Below are 20398 nucleotides of genomic sequence, written 5' to 3'. Positions count from 1 at the left end.
CTTATACTTTGACTCACAGAGTAGGTTATATATATTATTCTGTGCCACTTTGGAGTTTGATTTGATCACAGAGCACAAAGGCTATGGAAGTAAAGTTGCCGACACACTAGCGGACGCTGCTGTCAGTCTTTTGGGACAGTTTGTGCGATCGCTCTAGGACATCTGAAAGCTGAACAACAAAGATAAGATATCAGTCGCGGCTGACAGCCGCGTCCGTAAGCGCCTTTACCATATTGTTGTAAAGGTGGATACACATTATCAGCCGCGGCTGACGGAGGCGGCTGTCAGCTGTGACTTAAAGGTATAATGAAAGTACACTACGCTGTACAAACTATTGGATGTAAAGGCGCCGACACACTAGCAGACGTGGCTTCGTTAATGCAATCTGCTCTGTATTATGTATGATAAATATCCATCGTTGGGCGTTCGTTGGGCCGGTCTGTATGCACCTTAAGCCGCGTCCGCTAGTGTGTCGGCGCCTTAACGACGACAGCCTCAGAATATTAACTGCATCGATACAGTTTGAGTCACAGAGTAGAAACTTTTTGCTCTATGTGCTGCTGCAAGATAGTTTTTTTTTCATACAGCTGTTTGGAAGCTTTGGCTTGCCATTGAATTTTGTTAACAAAAATTGAGCTGTCAAAATAAATCGTGGCTTCTACTTTCTTATTTTATTGATTAGATTAGGACAATGATTAAACTCTTTTCATTGAAACAACAAAAGAAAGATGAGGAAGGTTCGGCAAGACCGGGAGGTTCACAGAAGAAAGCATCAGCAGCACAATTGCGAATCACAAAAGGTATAATAAGTGACACAAATTATTAAGTTTGTTGTGCTTCTACTTCTCTATCCCAAGCTTTTAATAAGACTAGAGAGCACCTACCTACATAATTTTCTGATCATGATATTATCTATACCTATTAAATCAATGCATTATTATTACTATTCCAGATTTGAATGAACTGAACCTTCCTAAAACCTGCAATACAGAGTTTCCTGACCCAGATGATTTACTCAATTTTAAATTAATTATATGTCCAGATGAAGGATTCTATAGGGGTGGCCGATTTGTATTTAGTTTTAAGGTGAGTAATAGCTACCTAATTATAGTATTTTAACTATATAAAATAGGTTATTATATCAGACTTATTGAGCTAAATATCTCAATCCCTATGACACAGCATCATCACAACCACATTTTAAAAGGTTGGCTAGATGCCAGTGACACCAGGGCTCAACTGAAACTTAACCTACCTGGTTATAACTTTATAATTATAATAAAGTAACTTCTATTTAACTTATTGAATATACATATGTATTGCAATCAAAGGAGGTCACTTTCAAGCTATTCACTCTATCACCAACAACCGAGTATACTCGGGATTGGAAGTTACCACTATTTGCCAAGCACAAGAATTCTCGGGCCACTTTGTGAAGACCTATATAAAAAGCATAAGTTTAAAAAATTTCAAAACAATTTATAAACCATAAAAATTTTGGCCTAAGGTTTAATGAGAGGTACAATGCATTCAGTTCAATCACCACAACTCTGTTTAAGCTAATAAGTGATTATTTGATCTATTATAGGTAGGACCAAACTATCCACATGAACCCCCCAAGGTGAAGTGTGAGACCGCAGTGTACCATCCAAACATTGACCTGGAAGGCAACGTGTGCCTCAACATCCTCCGAGAAGACTGGAAACCAGTGCTCACTGTCAACTCCATAGTTTACGGTCTACAATATTTATTCTTGGTAAGTAATTTTTCTTAATTTTAAAGTCTCGGACCTTTCTCGGAATTCATACTGGCCCAAATTTTAACATAATGTCCCATACACTTGCAGCCGCAGGCCGAGTCCACAATATGCAGACATTGAGATTGAGTGATTGTATTTAGTGTAGTGACCTACGACACCTAGTTAATGCTCATCTATTATTGCAGGAGCCAAACCCCGAAGACCCTCTGAACAAGGAGGCCGCAGACGAGCTGCAGAGCAACCGCCGGCTGTTCGAGCAGCACGTGCAGCGAGCTATGCGCGGCGGCTACGTGGGCTCCTCCTACTTCGAGCGATGCCTCAAGTGATAACAACCACAAGCGCTAACAACATCAATAACTAACTATAATAAAGAAATCTCTCACTTTTCAACATAGTATTTATTTTTAAAACTGAATGAAGTGTCTGAAATGAGAACAGCATTGTAATAGCGTTGGCTAAGAACAATTTAGAGTAAGGTATGTATAAGTGGTTCTTTCATTATGAGATTTTATTATAGCGTAAAACAATAAAAGAGCATTTATATGTATACTGATTTGTTTATTTACTTATTCAATTAATTTCTGTAATTTTGGGAGTCATTGGAAGTAAGAGCAATAATTCTAAAGCAAAAAAGACCAAATTGTTTAAACTGTCACCAAGGAACAATGAAAGAGCTCATGTTAAAGTTAAATGTTTCACTACCGTTAAGTATAGATGGCGTTACTGGTCCCGCAGTTAACGCGTATCGACTATAACTATACTGGTTTTTATACGATAAGCCCGCTATCCTATTTCAAGCTACACTCGCGTGTCAACTTTAATTGAGCAGCGCCTTGGCATCGTCAGCTATACGCTACCACTATCAGACATTACGTGGCTCGGGCCACATGAAGTGCGGCTGATGGGAGTCGTATTGCCAGGGTTGACGGCGTGGTTTGCCGTGGCAGGGCGGCACGGCGCGCGTGTGGGTGACGGCCTGACGGCGGCGGCGGCGAGGTTGCGTGCACGCGGCGGCGGCAGTGTCCCCCGCGCCGCCCGCCGAGCCGCACGCCGCGACCACGCGCTCTGCCCCGAGCTGTTTCGACACGCCATTAGGTTGCGAAAGTCTGCGCGATGATATACAAGTGAGAGCCGACAGCTGACGTCTGGGTAACGCTCATCGCGCACGGTGAGCCAGTTTCTCTCGGGACACTCGACACCCGCTCGGCCGGGGGGCGCGCGCGCCGACTCACGCACACGCGGGACCACACATCACACGAACATATTGCTGTCGAACAGAGACTGAAACCAATTTTTAATGTGTCAAGTCAGTATAGCATACTGCTGCTACGTCAGATCGCAGAACGCCTCCAGCAGGAACTACAAGGTTATGCAAATGAGTTCTGAACGCTTCTATACCAGGGGTAATCTAAAGACCATTCACAACTTCAATAAACTTTAACGTCTGGCGTTCTGCCGTTCGGTGTTTAGAGCCTTTCTCTAATTTGTGTCGTCGGTGCCGCGATCGCTAATTGCTAATTACTGTGAGTGTCGTGTGATAAGCGCGCGAGTGTTATCTGTGTTGGTGAGACGGCGACAGTGGCGGCCACGAGTAGCATGGCGGCGCAGGAGAGCCTGCTGGCGCGCTGCGAGGTGCCCATCATCGACCTCGCACACATCGGTGAGCACCTACATTATCCCCCCACATTACTCTAGACTCAGGTAAACACGAGTCCCATGAAGAACCTAACGGTCCGCCGATCAATTTCCATCGAAATGTTTTTGTTATTAAGTTAACAAAGATAGTTTTATACCTGCCTATATCCCCGCTAGCTGGTGGGGCGTTGCGTGGCAACGGACAGCTGTGCTCCAGCCATCCCGCTCGCCCTCGCGCGATGGGTAGCGGGTTCAAAGACCGCGCTCCACTCACCTAACCGTTCATCAACTATCCTCCACCTAGTCCCCTAAATATGTGCTCATTTCAAAACAAGCTCGTAACTAGTTGGTATGAATATGACATAAAAACAAACAACAAGTCTTAATTCTCTTCGAATCACGAAAACGTAACAAAGGCTGTTGTTCGTAACCATAACAAAAGGATCCACAGCAGTGTTGTGTGAGTCAGCGTTGCTATAAGGAGTTTTATCAAAATTTAATTAGGTAGGTATATCAGTACCTAGCAACTATGCTTACGAAAGAACGTTGATTAGTTACTTTTATTTAAATTATACCTACTTATTACCTAAACGACCCACCTACCTAAGTTTAACAAACGAAAAATGTTACACAACGCAAGAGAACGAGCTCCGTTAACTTGCGACAAGCCGCTCTTGCTCAAGATGCAACTCAATGCGGCTCAATGTCACTCTTTATTTTCAAGTTGGTCTACATTGTTCAAAAGCTGCCTTAATTCTTACCATCATAACAAAAAGTCTGTTTTATATCCGCCGGCGTCACTATTATAAGCTAAGGGCAGACGCAAAAAAGGAATCCTTCTGATTTGAGGGCAACGGCCGAGTGACCGTCCCTCCTTGCGTGCCGCTCGCCTCGTCACTGCCCCTGCCGCAACTTGATGCTCTATCATTCACACGGCAAATACATATTATAATGGATCCTTGTATGCAGGTTGTTACGAACTCATATTCAGTACAGCATATGCCAGGCTAATGGACTTGAGATTAACACCTTGGAAAGTGGAAACCAGCACCTATACGACGAATTCGGCCCGCTACATCCATATTTTAAAGTTGACAATAGCTGTACAGAAATCTGATAACTATATAAGTATTTTATACACTAGCTACCTACTTACATTACATACATATATTGATAAAGTAAATGTTAACTGCTGGCATTGCAATGTTTTACCGCATTTTCTCATTTGTTAGTCGTATACCTCGAAATCAAAAAATCCTTGTAGCTTTTCACCTATTCGCATTTCACCTCGATAGCGTTTTTTGTTGTAGCGTATAATATCGGTAGTATATTTTGTTACTAGCATATATTTTTAACAGATTTTTACAACAGTAGCAAATTTTTATGTAGCATGTATTATCAATAGCTTATTTATTAAGCTGCATATATTTTGAATAGCAAGTAAGTATTTTATGTCGCATCTTATTTGGGTCGCATATTGTTGTAGTGTAAAAGAAATATCGCGATATGTACCTAATAATGTATTACAAACAAATATCTATCAAGGAGAAAAGCGACTACAGTGAAGGCAGGCAGGAAAGTAAATCTACTATGATTTTTTCAGACAATTGTCAGTAGCGATAAAAAATTATACTACAAGAATAAAAATCTATTCAGAAATTTTGATATCACGGCGAAATGCGAATAGGTGAAAAGCTACAAGGATTTTTTGATTTCGAGGTATACGACTAACAAATGCCGTTGCCATTTCATAAACTATGAAGAAGAACCTTCCCTTGATCCACACATATACGATTACATACAGTACATAATATATGTACTATGGTGCGTAACCTTCTTTACTTTATGCTTACCCGTCCAACTACCTTGCGTTAGCTCAGGAGCGCTAACCGCTACCTGACCAACGCCATTTTTTCCTCGTTATAAAAATACAAGGAAAGGTTACACGTATTCTAAGATTAAAGGTAGGCAGAGGTACCGTCAAACCTTCGCTATATTTTACTTACACATCCCAGCTAGAGATTTCAAACCAATAAATAAAATATTTACCTAGTTAACGGTAATGAACGTCAACTTGTTTGAATAGCAAACAAGTGCTCAGCAACTCTGATTGATGTGAGTATAGCAACTCTGATGTGAGAACAGGTACAGCTGATGTGAGTATAGGTAGGCAAGCCTTTCTGAAAAGCCTTGCCAGTGGCACACCTGTATATGTATCTCTGTTGTGTTTCAATAGACCATCGTCATACACATTGGGTTGATTGAGCTGATGCCGTTCATGCGTATGTTACTATTTCCCCCCAGCAGTCTGCAGCGTGTCTGATAAAATGTTTTGTATGCAGGAAGGTTCGGTCTTTTTTTTAAACCCTAAATACTCTACACAGTAGGTATATTTGCTGAAGTAGTTAGTCATCTATCTATAAAGCATCAGTTAAGTACATGATATCATGAATCGTGCATAGGGTGCATAGCGAAGCTTTCAAAGTAGCTATTTACTAATGAAAAGCGTACATAATTAGGTGGTAGGTAGACGCTTGTTGTCATTGTGATTAAACAACTGTATGATTCATAGGTTTTCCACAGTTTGATTTTACTGAAGGTATAATTTTAGCAGAGGTGGTACCTGCAGTCAACGAATGTAGTTCATCATACAACACACACCCACATACTTACAACTTCGAACTAAATAACTATAGTATATACACCAATGAGGTCCAGGACCTGGACCCTAGACTCGAAGGCCTGCAGGGTATACCTAGACCTTCTTAGGTATCTGCTACTAGTATAGGTAGGTATACTTAGTTTCTACACAGGTAACTATAAAATAATAAGCACGATGGAAGCGTAAACTACTTGGAAATTATATCTTAAGTAGGTGTATATGTAAGTATACCTATAGAAGATCGAATTAGTGACAATAGTGACTCAGGATAGTCCACAAAAATAGTCACTGTAGGAGTGGATGGTGGATGAATAATGCTAATGACGTTATTAGAAGGCATTACAATCATGTAACTAGGTAGGTATTGTTTACAAATGCAGTTTTTACCGCTTTCCGACACAACATGAGTCGGTGGTACAAATGAGGTGTTAATTGTAGACTCACGGCAGTCTGCCGGTCTGTGACCCACATTCGCGGCTCATTCATCATGACATGACCGAGCTGTGTCTGGCATGACACCGTCACGTGACAATGAAGGAACACACATACATACCCGCATGTGTAATGTAGAGAGAGATAGAGGTTACATGGCTGTGGCTAGGCCAATCTAGACCAAGAAACATGTATACATACCTACTACCTATTGTTCCATCATCACACGTTGGCCACAATATAGAACTCAACTGCTCGTCCAACGTGTGGAGATGGCCAGGATAACGTTTTCCAAAACCCCAAATGTGCTTGGCCTTGCCCAGTTGTGGACGACCCAAGGTTCACGAGAAGGTCCAAGACATAATATTATGTTGTTTTGTTTGGTTCTCCTGCAGTTGCCCCAAAAGTCTCCAGTTAAGTTTAGTTTAGTTCAATGCACACCATGTATATAAATGGGTAAGTACCTATATAGGTACTTGGGTAGGTTACGGGTTGAGTTGGGTCACTTGAAAACTGTCGAGACAATCTATGAATTCAGTGGGCGTTTTGGCACTCAACTTTACAGAGCACTGCATCAAAATATATTTTTCGACAAAAGCAAAGGATTCTAAAAATAATTAGGAACAGCCAATATCAAATATAAGGTGCTAAAGAGGTCACAAGAATAAAGAAGAGCGAGACCGCAATATTTGCGGCCAAAAAACTGTATCGGTGCTTCCGCGAAATGTAACCAGAAAATCATCCAACTCGGTCACTCGGTCAACTGTATTTTACGGTAAATTTTTTTTTAAAGAACGTTTACTTAATGGGCACATGCACCAAAGTGTTAAACCTAGATTTAGTATCTAATCTCGATTTAAGAAACGTCAGTCCATATAAATTTATGGCATAAATCGAGATTTAACACTAACCCCCAAATTCATAGAGCCTTTTGACACATTTACAATAGGTTTAAAATTGACGTTGTGATTGTGATATAAGTACGAATTTCATCTTTTGGACTGACGTAAAAAAGAGTCGAAACTCGTGTGTTTCATTGTCCATTTTAACAAAAACAAAAAAAAACAAACACTTACACCTTGTACTAATGTACTCCCTTGCGGGGTAGGCAGAGGTGCATTGCTGCACCCACTTTTCGCCAGTGACCATTTTAAGCTTTTTGTAAATTTAAAATACTAACCTTATGAATTTGAGGGTTAACTAATCTATATTTAATATTTTGGTGCAAGTGGCCCCTTAGTGTATAATAAGTCTCACCTTATATTTTATAGGTATAGGGTCTGTAAACCAATAACTTATTTGGACACCTTGTACAACACCTTTAGGTAGGTACCTACTGAAATGTTCCACTAAGTATATATAAGTACCTATACTTACATAACTTCTTACTTCTACCTACATATTTTACAATTAACTACACTATCTACTTATCTACATACAGTATGTATTAGGTAGGTACTCGTAGGTATACAACTAAACTAGTTTACTTATGAGATGAGAAAGTTTCACACTTAAAGTTTCTAACTTCCGTGATAGATAGGACTTAGGTAGGTAGATGCAATGTAGGATCCCTATGTCTTATGCTCATCCCTCATTTGAGATATTCAACTATAAACAATGTATGAAATACAAAGTTTAAACAAAATAATAGGTATAGTTATTTTTGTCAAAATTCGTATTTTTTGCGATTTCAAGTGTTTTTAAAGTTGTCGGTATCTTATCAGTGTCTTCACCATGTGTTGTTTTTTTTTTTATACATTCCTCGATTAGACATTGCATTGTCAGTGACGTAACGTTAAAACAGGTGACTACGGCGATTTGCTGCGTAATTTACCTAGAAGAAATATTTTATCGTAATCACGTGTTTGGTTATTCCTTTCCTCTAAAATTTCCCCATTCTCGGTTAGAGCATAACCAGGGAGTAGCGGCACAGAATAATAACTAGTACCAGGTACAGAAGTCCATCTTCGCAATGGCTATCAAAGAAATATGACTCCATCCCATAAGCAATAAGATCTAATTTAGATCGCGCTCCAGCCTCACACGTTTTTATTTACTTACCTACCAATTTATTTTTGAGGGAATATGCGCCTTATTTCACTGGACTACGGTGCATAATAAGTTATACGTGGTTATACGCATTGAAAAAGAAGCCACCTTAGGGTTGCCTCAGCACCACAGACTTCAACGTTTACTAAGCAACGGACTGAGTTTGTAAAAAGAATGTCATGATATTAAAACAAAATAATTTGAATTTAGAATACAAAGCTATTCCAAACTTATTTTCTATTAGAAATGACTAGTTGAAGCTACGGCAATTTCATAGTTAAAGACCTATTCATAGATCTATTATTTGAAGTAAAAGTTAAAGAAAGAGGTAGATAGGTACCTATATCTACGTAAAACATTTACTTCAGTCAAAAAATGTTTTTTTTTCTTCATAATGTGTGATAATATTGAGATGAAATTGATCATGATGTTCTGTTTTAGTTTAGTTGAGCACGAATCCCACTCAGCTCACATTTTATAATCGATTCATTAATACATTTTGAAGGTAGTTGTGTCTGTAAATTTAATACTTTAACGAAAAAAAAGTTGGAATAGACTTTGTTCAACATGGAGAAAAAAAGGGTTTGTAAGAAATCAAAAAAATACTTAGATTAGTTTTACCTGTCAGCATCTTTTGGTAATCTAAAAAAAATTAAATTTGGATCACGATCCGTATTTAAGCAATTAAATACGGCACAGTATTTTTTTGCTGCTTTTTTTCTTTTTATGTCCATTTTTCTATTCATAAATTTTAATAAATACCTAAATACGACATTTATAAACTAGTACGAAATAGGAACAAATAGCGCGCGCGTGTATCGTCTTTCGCTTGCGGCAGCCGACTTGGCAGATTTGCCCTCTCGAGGCGGCAGGCGCCAGGCTGGCGCCTGCGCCGCCCACGCGCGGAGTGACACAGGCCTGGTAGCGGTTAACTTTTGACACATCTGTCATGAATTTTATATTGAGATGACGTTTAATTTATAAATCAATCCCTGTCGGTTAGATAACCGACAATGGATAAATTGGCACTAAGATACCTTTGCGAATTAGACAAACTCGAAATATGTTCCTCGAATCTAAATTTTCGCAAAATGGCTCGCCTTGTTACCAGAACGCGGAAATTTGCGTAACCTTGTCTCAAGCAACCGCGTGCGTACGCACATGAAGATTATTGTTACTAATGACAGTAATGATAATGATGCGTACTTAACTGAATTGATAATTATTTATTTCATCAATTTAAATAAAGTACGGTCTATAATTTATAATAATATAGACCGTACCTACTTATGTCTCCAACTTTCCAAGCTACATCCTTCTGACGCACGCAAGGCAAACAATCAGAATCACAAGAATGCACATCAGACCTCTAAGCGGTGCAAATCCATTGTTTGATGCAGCCACAGAGTCCTTTTATAGATGCAGCTACTCTATCGGTGTTCACAAATTCGATGTCCGTCGTCGTTAAAAACGTCACCCTATTCATTGTAATAAAGTTACCGTCATCGTCAGCGTCACTATTCAATCCATTTTTAGTGTGATTTTTTATTTTAATTTGGACCAAATCTATTTAGAGATTTAGAGGCATCCATCTTACAGGCATAAACGTGCCAAGAAACTACTTATTTGGTTACCTACAAAACGACTTAGTTACCTACCACATACTTATAATACTGACAAAAAAAGGGAAAAAAACACTTTTTCAGGCGCAATTGTATTTCTCGTAGTCCATTTTGGATGAAAGTTTAGCAAACTCTAGCACTTATTCGGTTCATTACATCAGAATGAAATCTACGGACGGATGTACTCTACAGTATCACATTATATACTCTATTTTCTGTTACTCTACGTGTATTACAATTTTGCAAAGAGAGACAAATAACTGTATTAAAAGAACAGTAACAAAAACGTCAATTCTAATCTTATCGTTGGGTTCGGCTCGGCGCTCTATCTACACAATGAGAGCGCAAAAAATGTAAGCCATAAATAAATTATATTTAAATAGCATTAAATGAACACAGTTCCATAATATAATTCAGTGAACGGCAAGTTTTATCAGGTTTCACTTTCCATCCTCGCAGTCACCTTGGTTGGTCACTTAGGTAACGAAAAGGATAAAAAATAACTAAGAGCTTTGTTAGTTTAGCTCCAAAATTAGCATAGGTAATGTTTGCAAAGCAGGAGAAACTTGCTAACTAATGAAGTGACTGGTAACCACAATCTTAAGTTACATTCACACATACTTAGAACAAAGTTATTTAGTTATATTTTAATTAGGTACACATATCTAGGTTAGGTTCCTAATATTTTATTATTTACTTAGTGAAGTTTACTGTATCGTTATACCTACCTTATTATATATCTTTCTTAGTTTATCGAGAATCAAACGATAGACTGCTCTTAATTACGAGATTTAAAAGTTGGAGAGATATTTTACAAGTTGAGTAAGTAGGTACATCCTAACTAATACTTATTATAAATGTGAAAGTAACTGTATCTGTCTGTCTGTCAGTTACTCTTTCACGCCAAAACTACTGAACGGATTTGAATGAAATTTGGTATACAGATCGTCTAGACCCTGAGAGAGAACATAGGCTACGGGAAAACCTTTCAAGGCGAAGCGAAGCTCGCGGAAACAGCTAGTCATACACATACATAAGAGCCATAAAACATTCCGGAAAAATGCTCCAGAATCCACCTATGTAACTGTTTATTTTAAGTATAGGAGTGTAGTGAGGTATAAAAACCTCTTGCTAGTTATAATTTTTCAGTTCTTTCTTACAGCGAATTTTACTTAACATGTTAGTTAGATATTTTGTGGTGTTATCAATATTATTTATTGTAGTGTATTATCACGAAGTTGTCAAGTTTGCAACTCAATTATTGTAAGAATTATTTTTCTCACTGATACAAATAATGGTAAAGCATAATGGCATCTGGACTTAGTTAGCTTCTAGCGTGACATGTCCCTCTAAAATGTTTGGACGATATGAGTGTAGGTATTACGTTGTCATTATAATTCAGGAAATACCTAACATGTTTACTTACATGAATTTAGGAACTTGGCCGCTGTCTGTGCATCTGTTTTAATTAGATAGGTACGAATTGGCGAGTTGGGCTTATATGTAGAGGAATGTATACTTACTATTACTACCTAAGCGAGGTAGGTGAGGTTCATACTAGTGTGTTGTAGTTGTAATGAATGTAAGTAAGTATGTTTTTGAACATTCGCGAATGCGAATATTTGCTATCGACATTCGCGAATTCGAATGGGAATAGGTATTCAGTTTGTATTCAAATCTAGCTACGCATGAACTCAAGACCTACCTACTCAACGATAATTCTGCCAAGCACAGCATTGTAGTTATATTTAATTAGTCCACACTGAAACTCTAGTTACCTATCTTGAAATTCTCAACTGTGAAAGTGACAATGAATCAAACGTACCTACCTACCTAATTATATAAAAGGCAAATTTGTAATTGTAATATTATTTTTCTTTTTGTTTCTGTTTTTTATTGTTCAGTGTGTCAAATAAATGTTTCTTTCTTTCTTTCTTCTTTCAAATTAATGAAAAAGGGAAGCCCATAGCCCATACAATTCAACCAATTAATGAGAAGATATCATAGAGTTGTAAGATTTCTAGGTAGATACTTAGATGTAATGTACTTACTAGTTTTCCTTATATGTTGCAATTAGGTTTCCAGACCGAAGTTTCTTTATTTTCCCTATTTTCCTACGCCATTAACGTACCCGCATTATTAGTATTATCACACATTCTTATATTAAAGTAGCTATCAATTATTATTATTAAATTCTTTATTGCACAAAGTAAATTGGTACAAAGGCGAATTTAATGCTAGTAGCACTAATTCTCTACTAATTAACCTTTGGTGATGTTGAAAAAGAGATTGATAGAAGATCTAGCTTACGAAAAACTGACTTTCAGAGCGCTGTCACTGCTGGAAACGTTCTTTTTGACACTCCAACATAAATAACTTATTTATTATAGTTAATCAGTTCCAGATATTATAAGTAGGTACCTACTTTTGTACGTAGGTAGGTATTATAGATATCTTTTTACGTATAAAAACAATAAACTTGGTTGCGATGGGCACAAATTGCACTGACGTCATTGATCCAGTAATCACGCGGCTAAACCACTCTTATATTATTTGGCCTTGAATGAATGAATGAATGAATGAATGCACCCACCCAGCCAGGAGTCACCCTGTATCACGGAAAAAGCCGCGCCTACTGGGGGGCGCTCAGTTTTTAAGGGGGGGGGAACACACGCTCGAGGAAAGGGTAGGAATGGAGTATAATCGACCGAGTATGCACCCTAATTAGCCAATATAGGATGTTAGGTAGAGGAAGGAGTTGGGTTTTGTGGAGAGCGTAAGTTGGTAGCCTTCTCGGCACTTTCTTCATTTGGAGTTCGCGTCCTATTGTCTTTTTCTTGATGTAAGGGTGATTTGGTCCGTAGTAGCTTCACAATAGTTCGGGCTTGGTTATTGTGTTTTATGTTTCTGATCCTGCTGTGTGGTGACTTTCATACTCCGATGTTTCGTCGTTACTGTCAGTTTCGCTTTCATTCAAGGCCTCGTATGCTGCAGCCTTGAAGATGTCTCTATGTGGGGCTAGGCTGACCCATTCATCCGTGGTTTTATTGTAGGTAGCTAGGCTTTGTGTTAGTGAATCTTTCCAGGTATAAATGGGTCGTCCTACCTTTTTTTTACGTGCTTGATATTTTAGTGCTGCGTGTAGTAAGTGCGGTCGTTCTCGCCTGAGAACGTGCCCGTAGTAGCATATTCTGTGACATTTCAGCCTTTTGGTTATTGTTTTTCCCTGTAATACATCTTTGGCTTTCCTTGTAGGGGGCTTGTCGCGGGCGTGTTGTAGTAGGTCCCAAAGAATTAATCTTTCGTACCTTCGGAGGCGCGATCTGTTGGCTTTTGTAAGTGCTGCTACCTTCAGTCCGTATAGCATACCGGGCACAATTACCATCTTGTATATGGTACGGACAGTTTGCCAATCCATTTTTGCTTCTTTCACAAACTGAATTAACGCCTTTCCATTTTTTTCCGCTTGTTTGCAGCGGTTTCTTATTGTATTCTTTCGGCATAGTCCAGATGTTATGTAGGTACCTAAATATTTAATTTCCTCCACTGGTTGAAGGGCAACGCCGTCGACCGTAATGAATTGCGGTTGTTTTGCTAGAAAAGGATCCCTAATTAGTATTTTGGTTTTTCCATTGTTTACCTTTAGGCCCACGCTGTATAATAGAACTTTTATTTTTTTCATTATCTCTTCGAGTTTGTCGAAGTCGTTTGAGAGTAATATTAGGTCGTCTGCAAAAGATAGTATAATCGGTAGTTGAATTGCATCGTCCTGATTCAGTTTTAGACCTGAGACTTCCTCTTCCAACGTCTTCAAAACATCATCAATTAGGATCGTAAATAGACGTGGCGATAGTGGACAACCTTGCTTGACTCCCTTGCCTTTTGTTATTTCGCTGGTTTGTTGACCTAGCCATTTTATGGAGGTGTATTCATTCATGCAAACTTTAACGATGCGGTTTGTTAAGGCTATGTTGGTTCTGGAGAGTAGTATATCTCGTAGCGCCGTGAGATCTACTGTATCGAATGCTTTCTCGAGGTCTATTGCCATTACGTATAGTCTTTTGCCTTCTCGCCACTCTTCGTTGAGAAGTCGGCGAAGTGTGAATATGTGGTCGTCGGTAGATCGGTTTTGCAGGAAGGCGGCTTGATAGTTATCTGGTTGTTCAATCAATGAGTCGAGGCGGTCTAGTAAAAAGTTTGCATATATACGGTATATGTTATTGCAGATTGAGATCTGTCTGTAGTCATTTACTAGTTTCGGGTTTGTGGTTTTCGGTATTGGTACCTGAACTGTTCGATTCCATGAGTCGGGTGTTATGTTATAGAGAAAAGCTTGTTGTAAATGTTTAGTTATTTCCTCTTATCATTTTGGGAGGAAGTGCTTTGAATAATTCAATAACTATTTGGTCCTCTCCAGGGGCTGTTCGGTTTCGCATTTTTTTAATTATATCTTCTACATCTTCCATGGTTGGTGGGCTGCCTAGCCTCGTTGTGTCTTCATCCGGTAGTAGTGGGACTCTGGGTCCTTCAGATTCCTTTAATTCCAGTTCCCATTTTGACATGGGGATGTAGTTAAGTTTTTTCTTTCTCTTCATGTCCATTTTGTGGTCTCTGTAAAATAGGTAGATGATCTGCATACGTTTAGATGGGTGCTTCTTTTGGAGGTCCGAGAAGAACATTTCACATGCTTTCTTTTTGTCTTCATCTTTTGCTTTTTGTAGCTTTGCTCTGCAATCCTTTAAGATTCTGTTATGTTTTGCATTGGTCGGGTATTTCTTCCTAAGAAATTTAGCTTTTTGTAAGTTAGCCGTAGCAATTCTAATTGGTTTCGAGTTCATAAATCTTATGTTGAGCGACTCCCTTGCTGCTGATCTTATGGCTTCTGTTATTGATTCCCATTCCATCGAAGGATTGTCATCCTCTTTGTTCTGATTAGACGTAGGCATGCGGCTTAGAATTCCATTTTGGTATTTCATTCTTGTTGGAATGTTGGAGAGTGCTTCATAGTTAAATTGCTTATGATTGAATCCTGGTTGTTTATTATTAGGTGTTTTTGGGGATTGGTTTTCTTGCGTAGTTGGTGTGTTGTTCGTTTCAGTGTATAAGGTTTCTCCCCAGATAAGTTTGTGGTCCGATATCGTGTTTCGTTTACCGGCCCATTCTCCTTTAATGAATTTGAATCTTGGGTTGAATGGGTTTGTCGAAATTATATGGTCAATCTGTGATGTGTTTTTGCCAGATTTCCAGGTTGTTTTACAGGAAGGTCGGGCTGTACTGGTTTCTAATAGGAGGTTTTCATTTTCTATGGTATCTATAAGAATATCCCCATTAGGATTGTTATATTCATGGAATAGGTTATTTCCAACGTGTCGTTTCTTTAGAAGTTTTTTTGTATCTACGTAGCCAATGTGGGAGTTGAAGTCGCCTAGGATTATCGTATTTCGGTTTTTAGGACTATTTCTTATGAGGAATCTGAGATTGTTGAATGATTTTAACGCCATTTGGTTGTTGCTGGGGATGTGTGCCGTAATAATATGCCAATTTACGTAGTTATTTTTCTCGTTCAAGGTTTTTAGGGAGGCATACATAACATTTTTATCTGTTATAGTTTTCTCCAGGGTGATGTTATGGTTTTTACTTATGAGGATAGCGAGAGTAGTTTTTAGACTCGAAGATACCAGATGTCATTTTTGTTTCTTGTATAGCTGCTACATGTATGTTTCTTAGCGCAAGTTCATGATGAATTCTTGATTTTTTTACTGGTGAGGACGTTCCTCTCACGTTCCATGTTGCTATACTAAGGCTGTTAACTAGGTATTTTTTGATATACGATGATTTTGTTCTTATTAGTGTATATCCCGTGTCGTCAGCTACATCCTCAGGACTGTTAACTGAGATTTGCGTTTCGGTTTGTGTTATTGATTGTGCTCTGATCGGCGATTGGCCGTTGCTTAGGCTGTCAGGTTCCAATATTAGGCTATCATAGTGGTTATTTTCGAAAAATATGTTTATATCCCCTACGGGTTCAGCAGGTTTTTCTGGCCTGTAGGTCAGCAGGCAGTCTTTCTGGTGGACGTTTACATTAATTATGTAATAGTTTGCGGCTGCAATAATAACTTCTTCACCTGCCCAAATGCCATCGTTGTAGAGGTTTTTAAGATAGCGAGACCGGCCAGTTTCATCCTGAATGTTTATGGCTAATTCAATATTTAGGTCTTGGTGGTGTTCGTTAACGTATCTAGCTAGATCTCTTCGTATCGCGGCGTGGTCAAATGTTAGATGGAACAGTTCATTTATTTGGTGCGCTAAAGCTCTGAACAAACAGTTTCCGTCCCCGAGCATCTTTATGATTTCCATTGTGAATTTAAAGTATTGGTTTTCGTTTTGAATGTTTTATTGCCTAGGGTTGCGTTATTCCTCTTGTTTGTTAATTGGTTTTTCTGGTTATTGTTTTCGTATCGGCAGTGTTGCGTCGCTTTCTTGTTTATGACTTGCAGATGTTGAGCAATTTCTGGGTATTGTTTCGGGTTCTTTCTCTGCTGGACTCTTGGAATGTGTTTATTTTACCTTGGTTCAATGTTACTTTGTTTTTATTTTATAGTTTGCATCTGGTTAAGTTTGCGCTTTACGTTTTTGTTTTTTTTTTAAATGCTTTTCACTGAATCTTTTTCTGTTTTTGTGTATCTGTAAGAGGGCTTAATACTAAGAAGTTTCTTCGCTGTGGGGTAATAAATATTAGTTAATGTTAGCGAGTCTGCACATGTCGCAGGATATTTGTGAGTATAGGTATGTTATACGAGTATTTCCAGGGCTTGATTAGGTAAATAATATTGTCTACAGAAAGGTCAATAAAAAGAGCGCGATTGTTTAGGGTGTGGTATTGTTTATGTTATAATGTACCTACACACTACTTGTTATGTTATTATCACCACATAAAGGGATGTACTAATAGTTACCTAAGTTAGTATACCTAACCCCTAGTACAAAATGACAACGGAACTGAATTTGTAGGTTGTTCGAAAACCTAGTTAAAGGCTTTGTGCCTATTGTCTAGCACGATGTGAAGGTTTTGGTTTTATTTATAGGGGCTTTTGATGAGATATGAGCCACTGGTATTATGTTTCAGATGCCTGTGACTGTGTTGACGATATAGTGTTTATTGGCTGCCCTACCTCTTGACTGTTGGTTATGTTATTCTGATGGTTGGCTGGCGTTTTCACGTTGTCTTCGGGGGTTAAGCATCTAAAGTATTAAACAGTATGGATTTATCTCACCCGCGTTTTGTTTAGATTTGGCGCGTCGCTGCTTCTGGCTGGCAGAGAGTGTCGTCGTATGTCACCCGGAAAGATTAACACTATAATTATAACTAAATGATAACACTACACATTTAGATGGTACCTAGGAATTTGTGCAGCGTCACCAATCAAAACATTAATCACTAGCGCAAGTTAATGAGTTATACTCCTGATTGGTTCTTCGTAGGCGGTATCTAGATCGTATGTATTGGAATTCTCTCACCAAATTATCGCACGGTTCTGCTTCTGGGTGTAGCGTTGAGTTGGGTAGAGACCTTCCGTCGCGCCTGTGGGGCAGCTGTATCACTCTGCCCAGGAACACACTTCACAACGAACACTAACACTAGATGCACGATCGTTAAATTGGAGCCCGGTATACAATTAATAAAGTAGAGGACTTTAGTATCATTTGCATCAAGGAAGAGATCACTTTGTTAACACTTGTTTAGGCGTTTTCGTTTTAAGCAATAAACGAAGGCCCGCGAGACAAAGGTTTTTTTTTATGTGCGGCGGGTATTGCACAGCGGCCGACGGTTCGCACGTGTTGGGGTCTAGGAGCGGTCAGCGGACACGTCTGTTCACCTCGGCTGTTCGACAGCAACCCACTCTTATATTATTTGGCCTTCCTCATAAATCATTATTGTAAGCTTCATCCATTAGTCAAGTGTGTTAGGATTGTATGCGACATAAGTAATTTATTATTTGGCTAATGGCCTAGGGCCTATAGTCTATCTAACGGGATTATCGGAAATGAATAATGTTCCTACCTACCTACTAAAATTAAGGTCACACCTTATCTTCTCATGTGTCGTACATGGTGTCAATAATGGTGCTTAGTTGCTTACTCTCTACTTTATATATATATATATATATATATATATACTTACTTAGGTACTTATTTTTATGCATCCGAATATCAAATTAGGTAGTTACTACATTAAAAGAAGTACTATAATACTTTTATACTTAAGTATTATAAGTTATATAATAAGTAACAAGTATTTAAAAAATATTAAAATTAATGAAAAATCTCATTAAGGTTTCACAGTTTTCACACCATGTGGCATCGCCGTGGAATACCCTGTAGATGCTTACGGGTCATACAAACTATGTATAAACTACGACACATGGTCGCATGACATTATGACCCCTATAATATATTTTGGTTGTAAATTATTTTACAAATTAACTAAACAGCTGGGAACGACGTGGCCGTGGCGGACCAGCCTAACTCGTTTCAGACATGACGCCGAGGTCACAAGTCCGAATTTGTTAACAATACTGGCTGGATTTTTATTTCTTGAAGCTTTATTTTTAGAAATAACTTGAAACAATTTTGTTTGCAATGTTACGACTTCTATATACCTACTTAAGTACTGGACATTTATCTCAAAGTATTTTGGTACTTATTCATTATAACCAGGGGCGTATTTAAAGATTGCGCGCCCTGGGCTCCTGTAGTTTTCCGCCCCATCAAGGAATGAAAGATAACAAAAAGAGCAGTCAGTGTAGATTACCTACCGACCTACATAATTATGTATAAGAACATTGTAGTGATAGATTTGCATAGATAATGATATCTTCTGAACAAAAAAAAACTTTTTAGAATGTTTAGAAATAAACTTGTGCAGGGTGACTGAATGAGGCAATTTTTTTTTTAGATTTCCTTCAATAAAATACGGAGGCTAAAAAAAAAGTCTATTCCACCGGTTCAGAAAAGAACACAGGCCAGCCGGCCTCATACTTAAAAAATCCAGCACTGCTCGTAACCAAAATACCTCGGAGTGACCCTCGATAGATCCCTCACGAACAAAACCCACTGCCAAAACACCAAGAAGAAAGTCAGCTCGCGAAATAACGGCCCGACCAGCTGTGGCGAATCTCCGCAAGTTCTACGAACAAGTAGCCTAGCACTCTGCTTCTCAGCTACTGAATTTGCCTGCCCCATATGGGCAAGATTCGCATTCCTCAGAGCCTGAAGACAAAAGTCTTCAACCAGTGCGTCCTGCCAGTGATGACGTATGGTGATGAGACGTGGACACTGACGGTAGGACTAGTCCACCTATTTAAAGTCGCTCAGCGTGCTATGGAGAGAGCTATGCTTGGGGTTGCTCTGATGGATCGTATCAGAAATGAGGTTATCCGCCGTCAGAGGACTAAGGTTACAGACATAGCTGTCAAAATATGCAAGCTGAAGTGGCAGTGGGCTGGTCATATCTGCCGAAGAACCGATAACCGTTGGGGTAGACGAGTTCTCGAGTGGAGACCACGAACAGGCAAACGCAGCGTGGGACGCCCTCCTGCCTGCTGGACTGACGACCTTAGGCGGGTAGAGCCGGTAGTGGTTGGATGAGGAAGGCCGAGGACAGAGTGTTGTGGCACTCCTTGGGAGAGGCCTATGTCCAGCAGTGGATGATTATTGGCTGGTGATGATGATGATGATGATGATATGGGCAAGATCCGCGCATGCTAAAGAAGTAGATTTTGCTCTTAACGACACAGTTCGCATAGTAACGGGATGCCTTAAACCGACACCGCTCTACAAAGTCTACTCTCTGGCTGGGATAGCACAGCCTAGCATACGGCGAAAAGTAGCATGTTCTGTTGAGAAAGTCAAACAAGAATACTACTCCATACATCCACTTTACTCACATACTACCGCACCTTCCCGCCTTAAGAGCCGCAAAGCGTTTCTAAATAGTGAGGTCTCCTTAACGGATGCAACCCCACAAAACGCAAGGCTAAGGCTCTGGGAGGAAAAGCAGCCCCAGGATGCAGGATCCTTTCTTACCTCTTGAGGAAAATCTTGCTCCCGGTAACAGTCTCCCCTGGCACATTTGGAAGACTCTAAATCGGTTGCGGGCAGAGGTGGGCTGCTGCAAGGATAATCTTTGCAAGTGGGGCTACACCGTTGGTACCAACCTATGCGACTGTGGTATCGCCC

General features: G+C 39.3%; 2 protein-coding genes across 2 annotated transcripts in view; both read left to right on the top strand.

The window, feature by feature from the left end:
* The first annotated feature begins 576 nt into the window (after positions 1-576).
* On the top strand, positions 577-2308 carry LOC105386127 (NEDD8-conjugating enzyme Ubc12). The gene is made up of 4 exons (XM_011556626.3): positions 577-800; positions 953-1086; positions 1589-1756; positions 1945-2308. The coding sequence occupies exons 1-4, from the start codon at positions 692-694 to the stop codon at positions 2083-2085; spliced, it is 552 nt and encodes a 183-aa protein (XP_011554928.1). The 5' UTR covers positions 577-691; the 3' UTR covers positions 2086-2308.
* Positions 2309-2764: 456 nt separating this feature from the next.
* The window catches only part of LOC105386128 (2-oxoglutarate-dependent dioxygenase htyE), a 30354-nt gene continuing 12720 nt past the window's right edge, over positions 2765-20398 (top strand). Inside the window, exon 1 of the mRNA XM_048625646.1 lies at positions 2765-3419. Within this exon, the coding sequence (XP_048481603.1) occupies positions 3356-3419 (64 nt within the window). The 5' untranslated portion in view covers positions 2765-3355. The remainder of the gene's footprint in view (positions 3420-20398) is intronic.

The sequence above is a fragment of the Plutella xylostella genome, chromosome 15 (genome assembly GCF_932276165.1).
Source record: "Plutella xylostella chromosome 15, ilPluXylo3.1, whole genome shotgun sequence".
Classification (NCBI taxonomy): Eukaryota; Metazoa; Arthropoda; class Insecta; order Lepidoptera; family Plutellidae; genus Plutella; species Plutella xylostella.
The sequence above is the reverse complement of the archived record's forward strand: the minus strand, read 5'-3'. Positions and strand labels throughout refer to the sequence as shown.

Coding starts and splice junctions, on each gene's coding strand:
- LOC105386127 (XM_011556626.3), top strand. CDS start 692: ATGATTAAACTCTTTTCATTGAAACAACAAAAGAAAGATGAGGAAGGT. Junction 801..952: donor ACAATTGCGAATCACAAAAG/GTATAATAAGTG, acceptor TTACTATTCCAG/ATTTGAATGAACTGAACCTT. Junction 1,757..1,944: donor GTCTACAATATTTATTCTTG/GTAAGTAATTTT, acceptor CTATTATTGCAG/GAGCCAAACCCCGAAGACCC.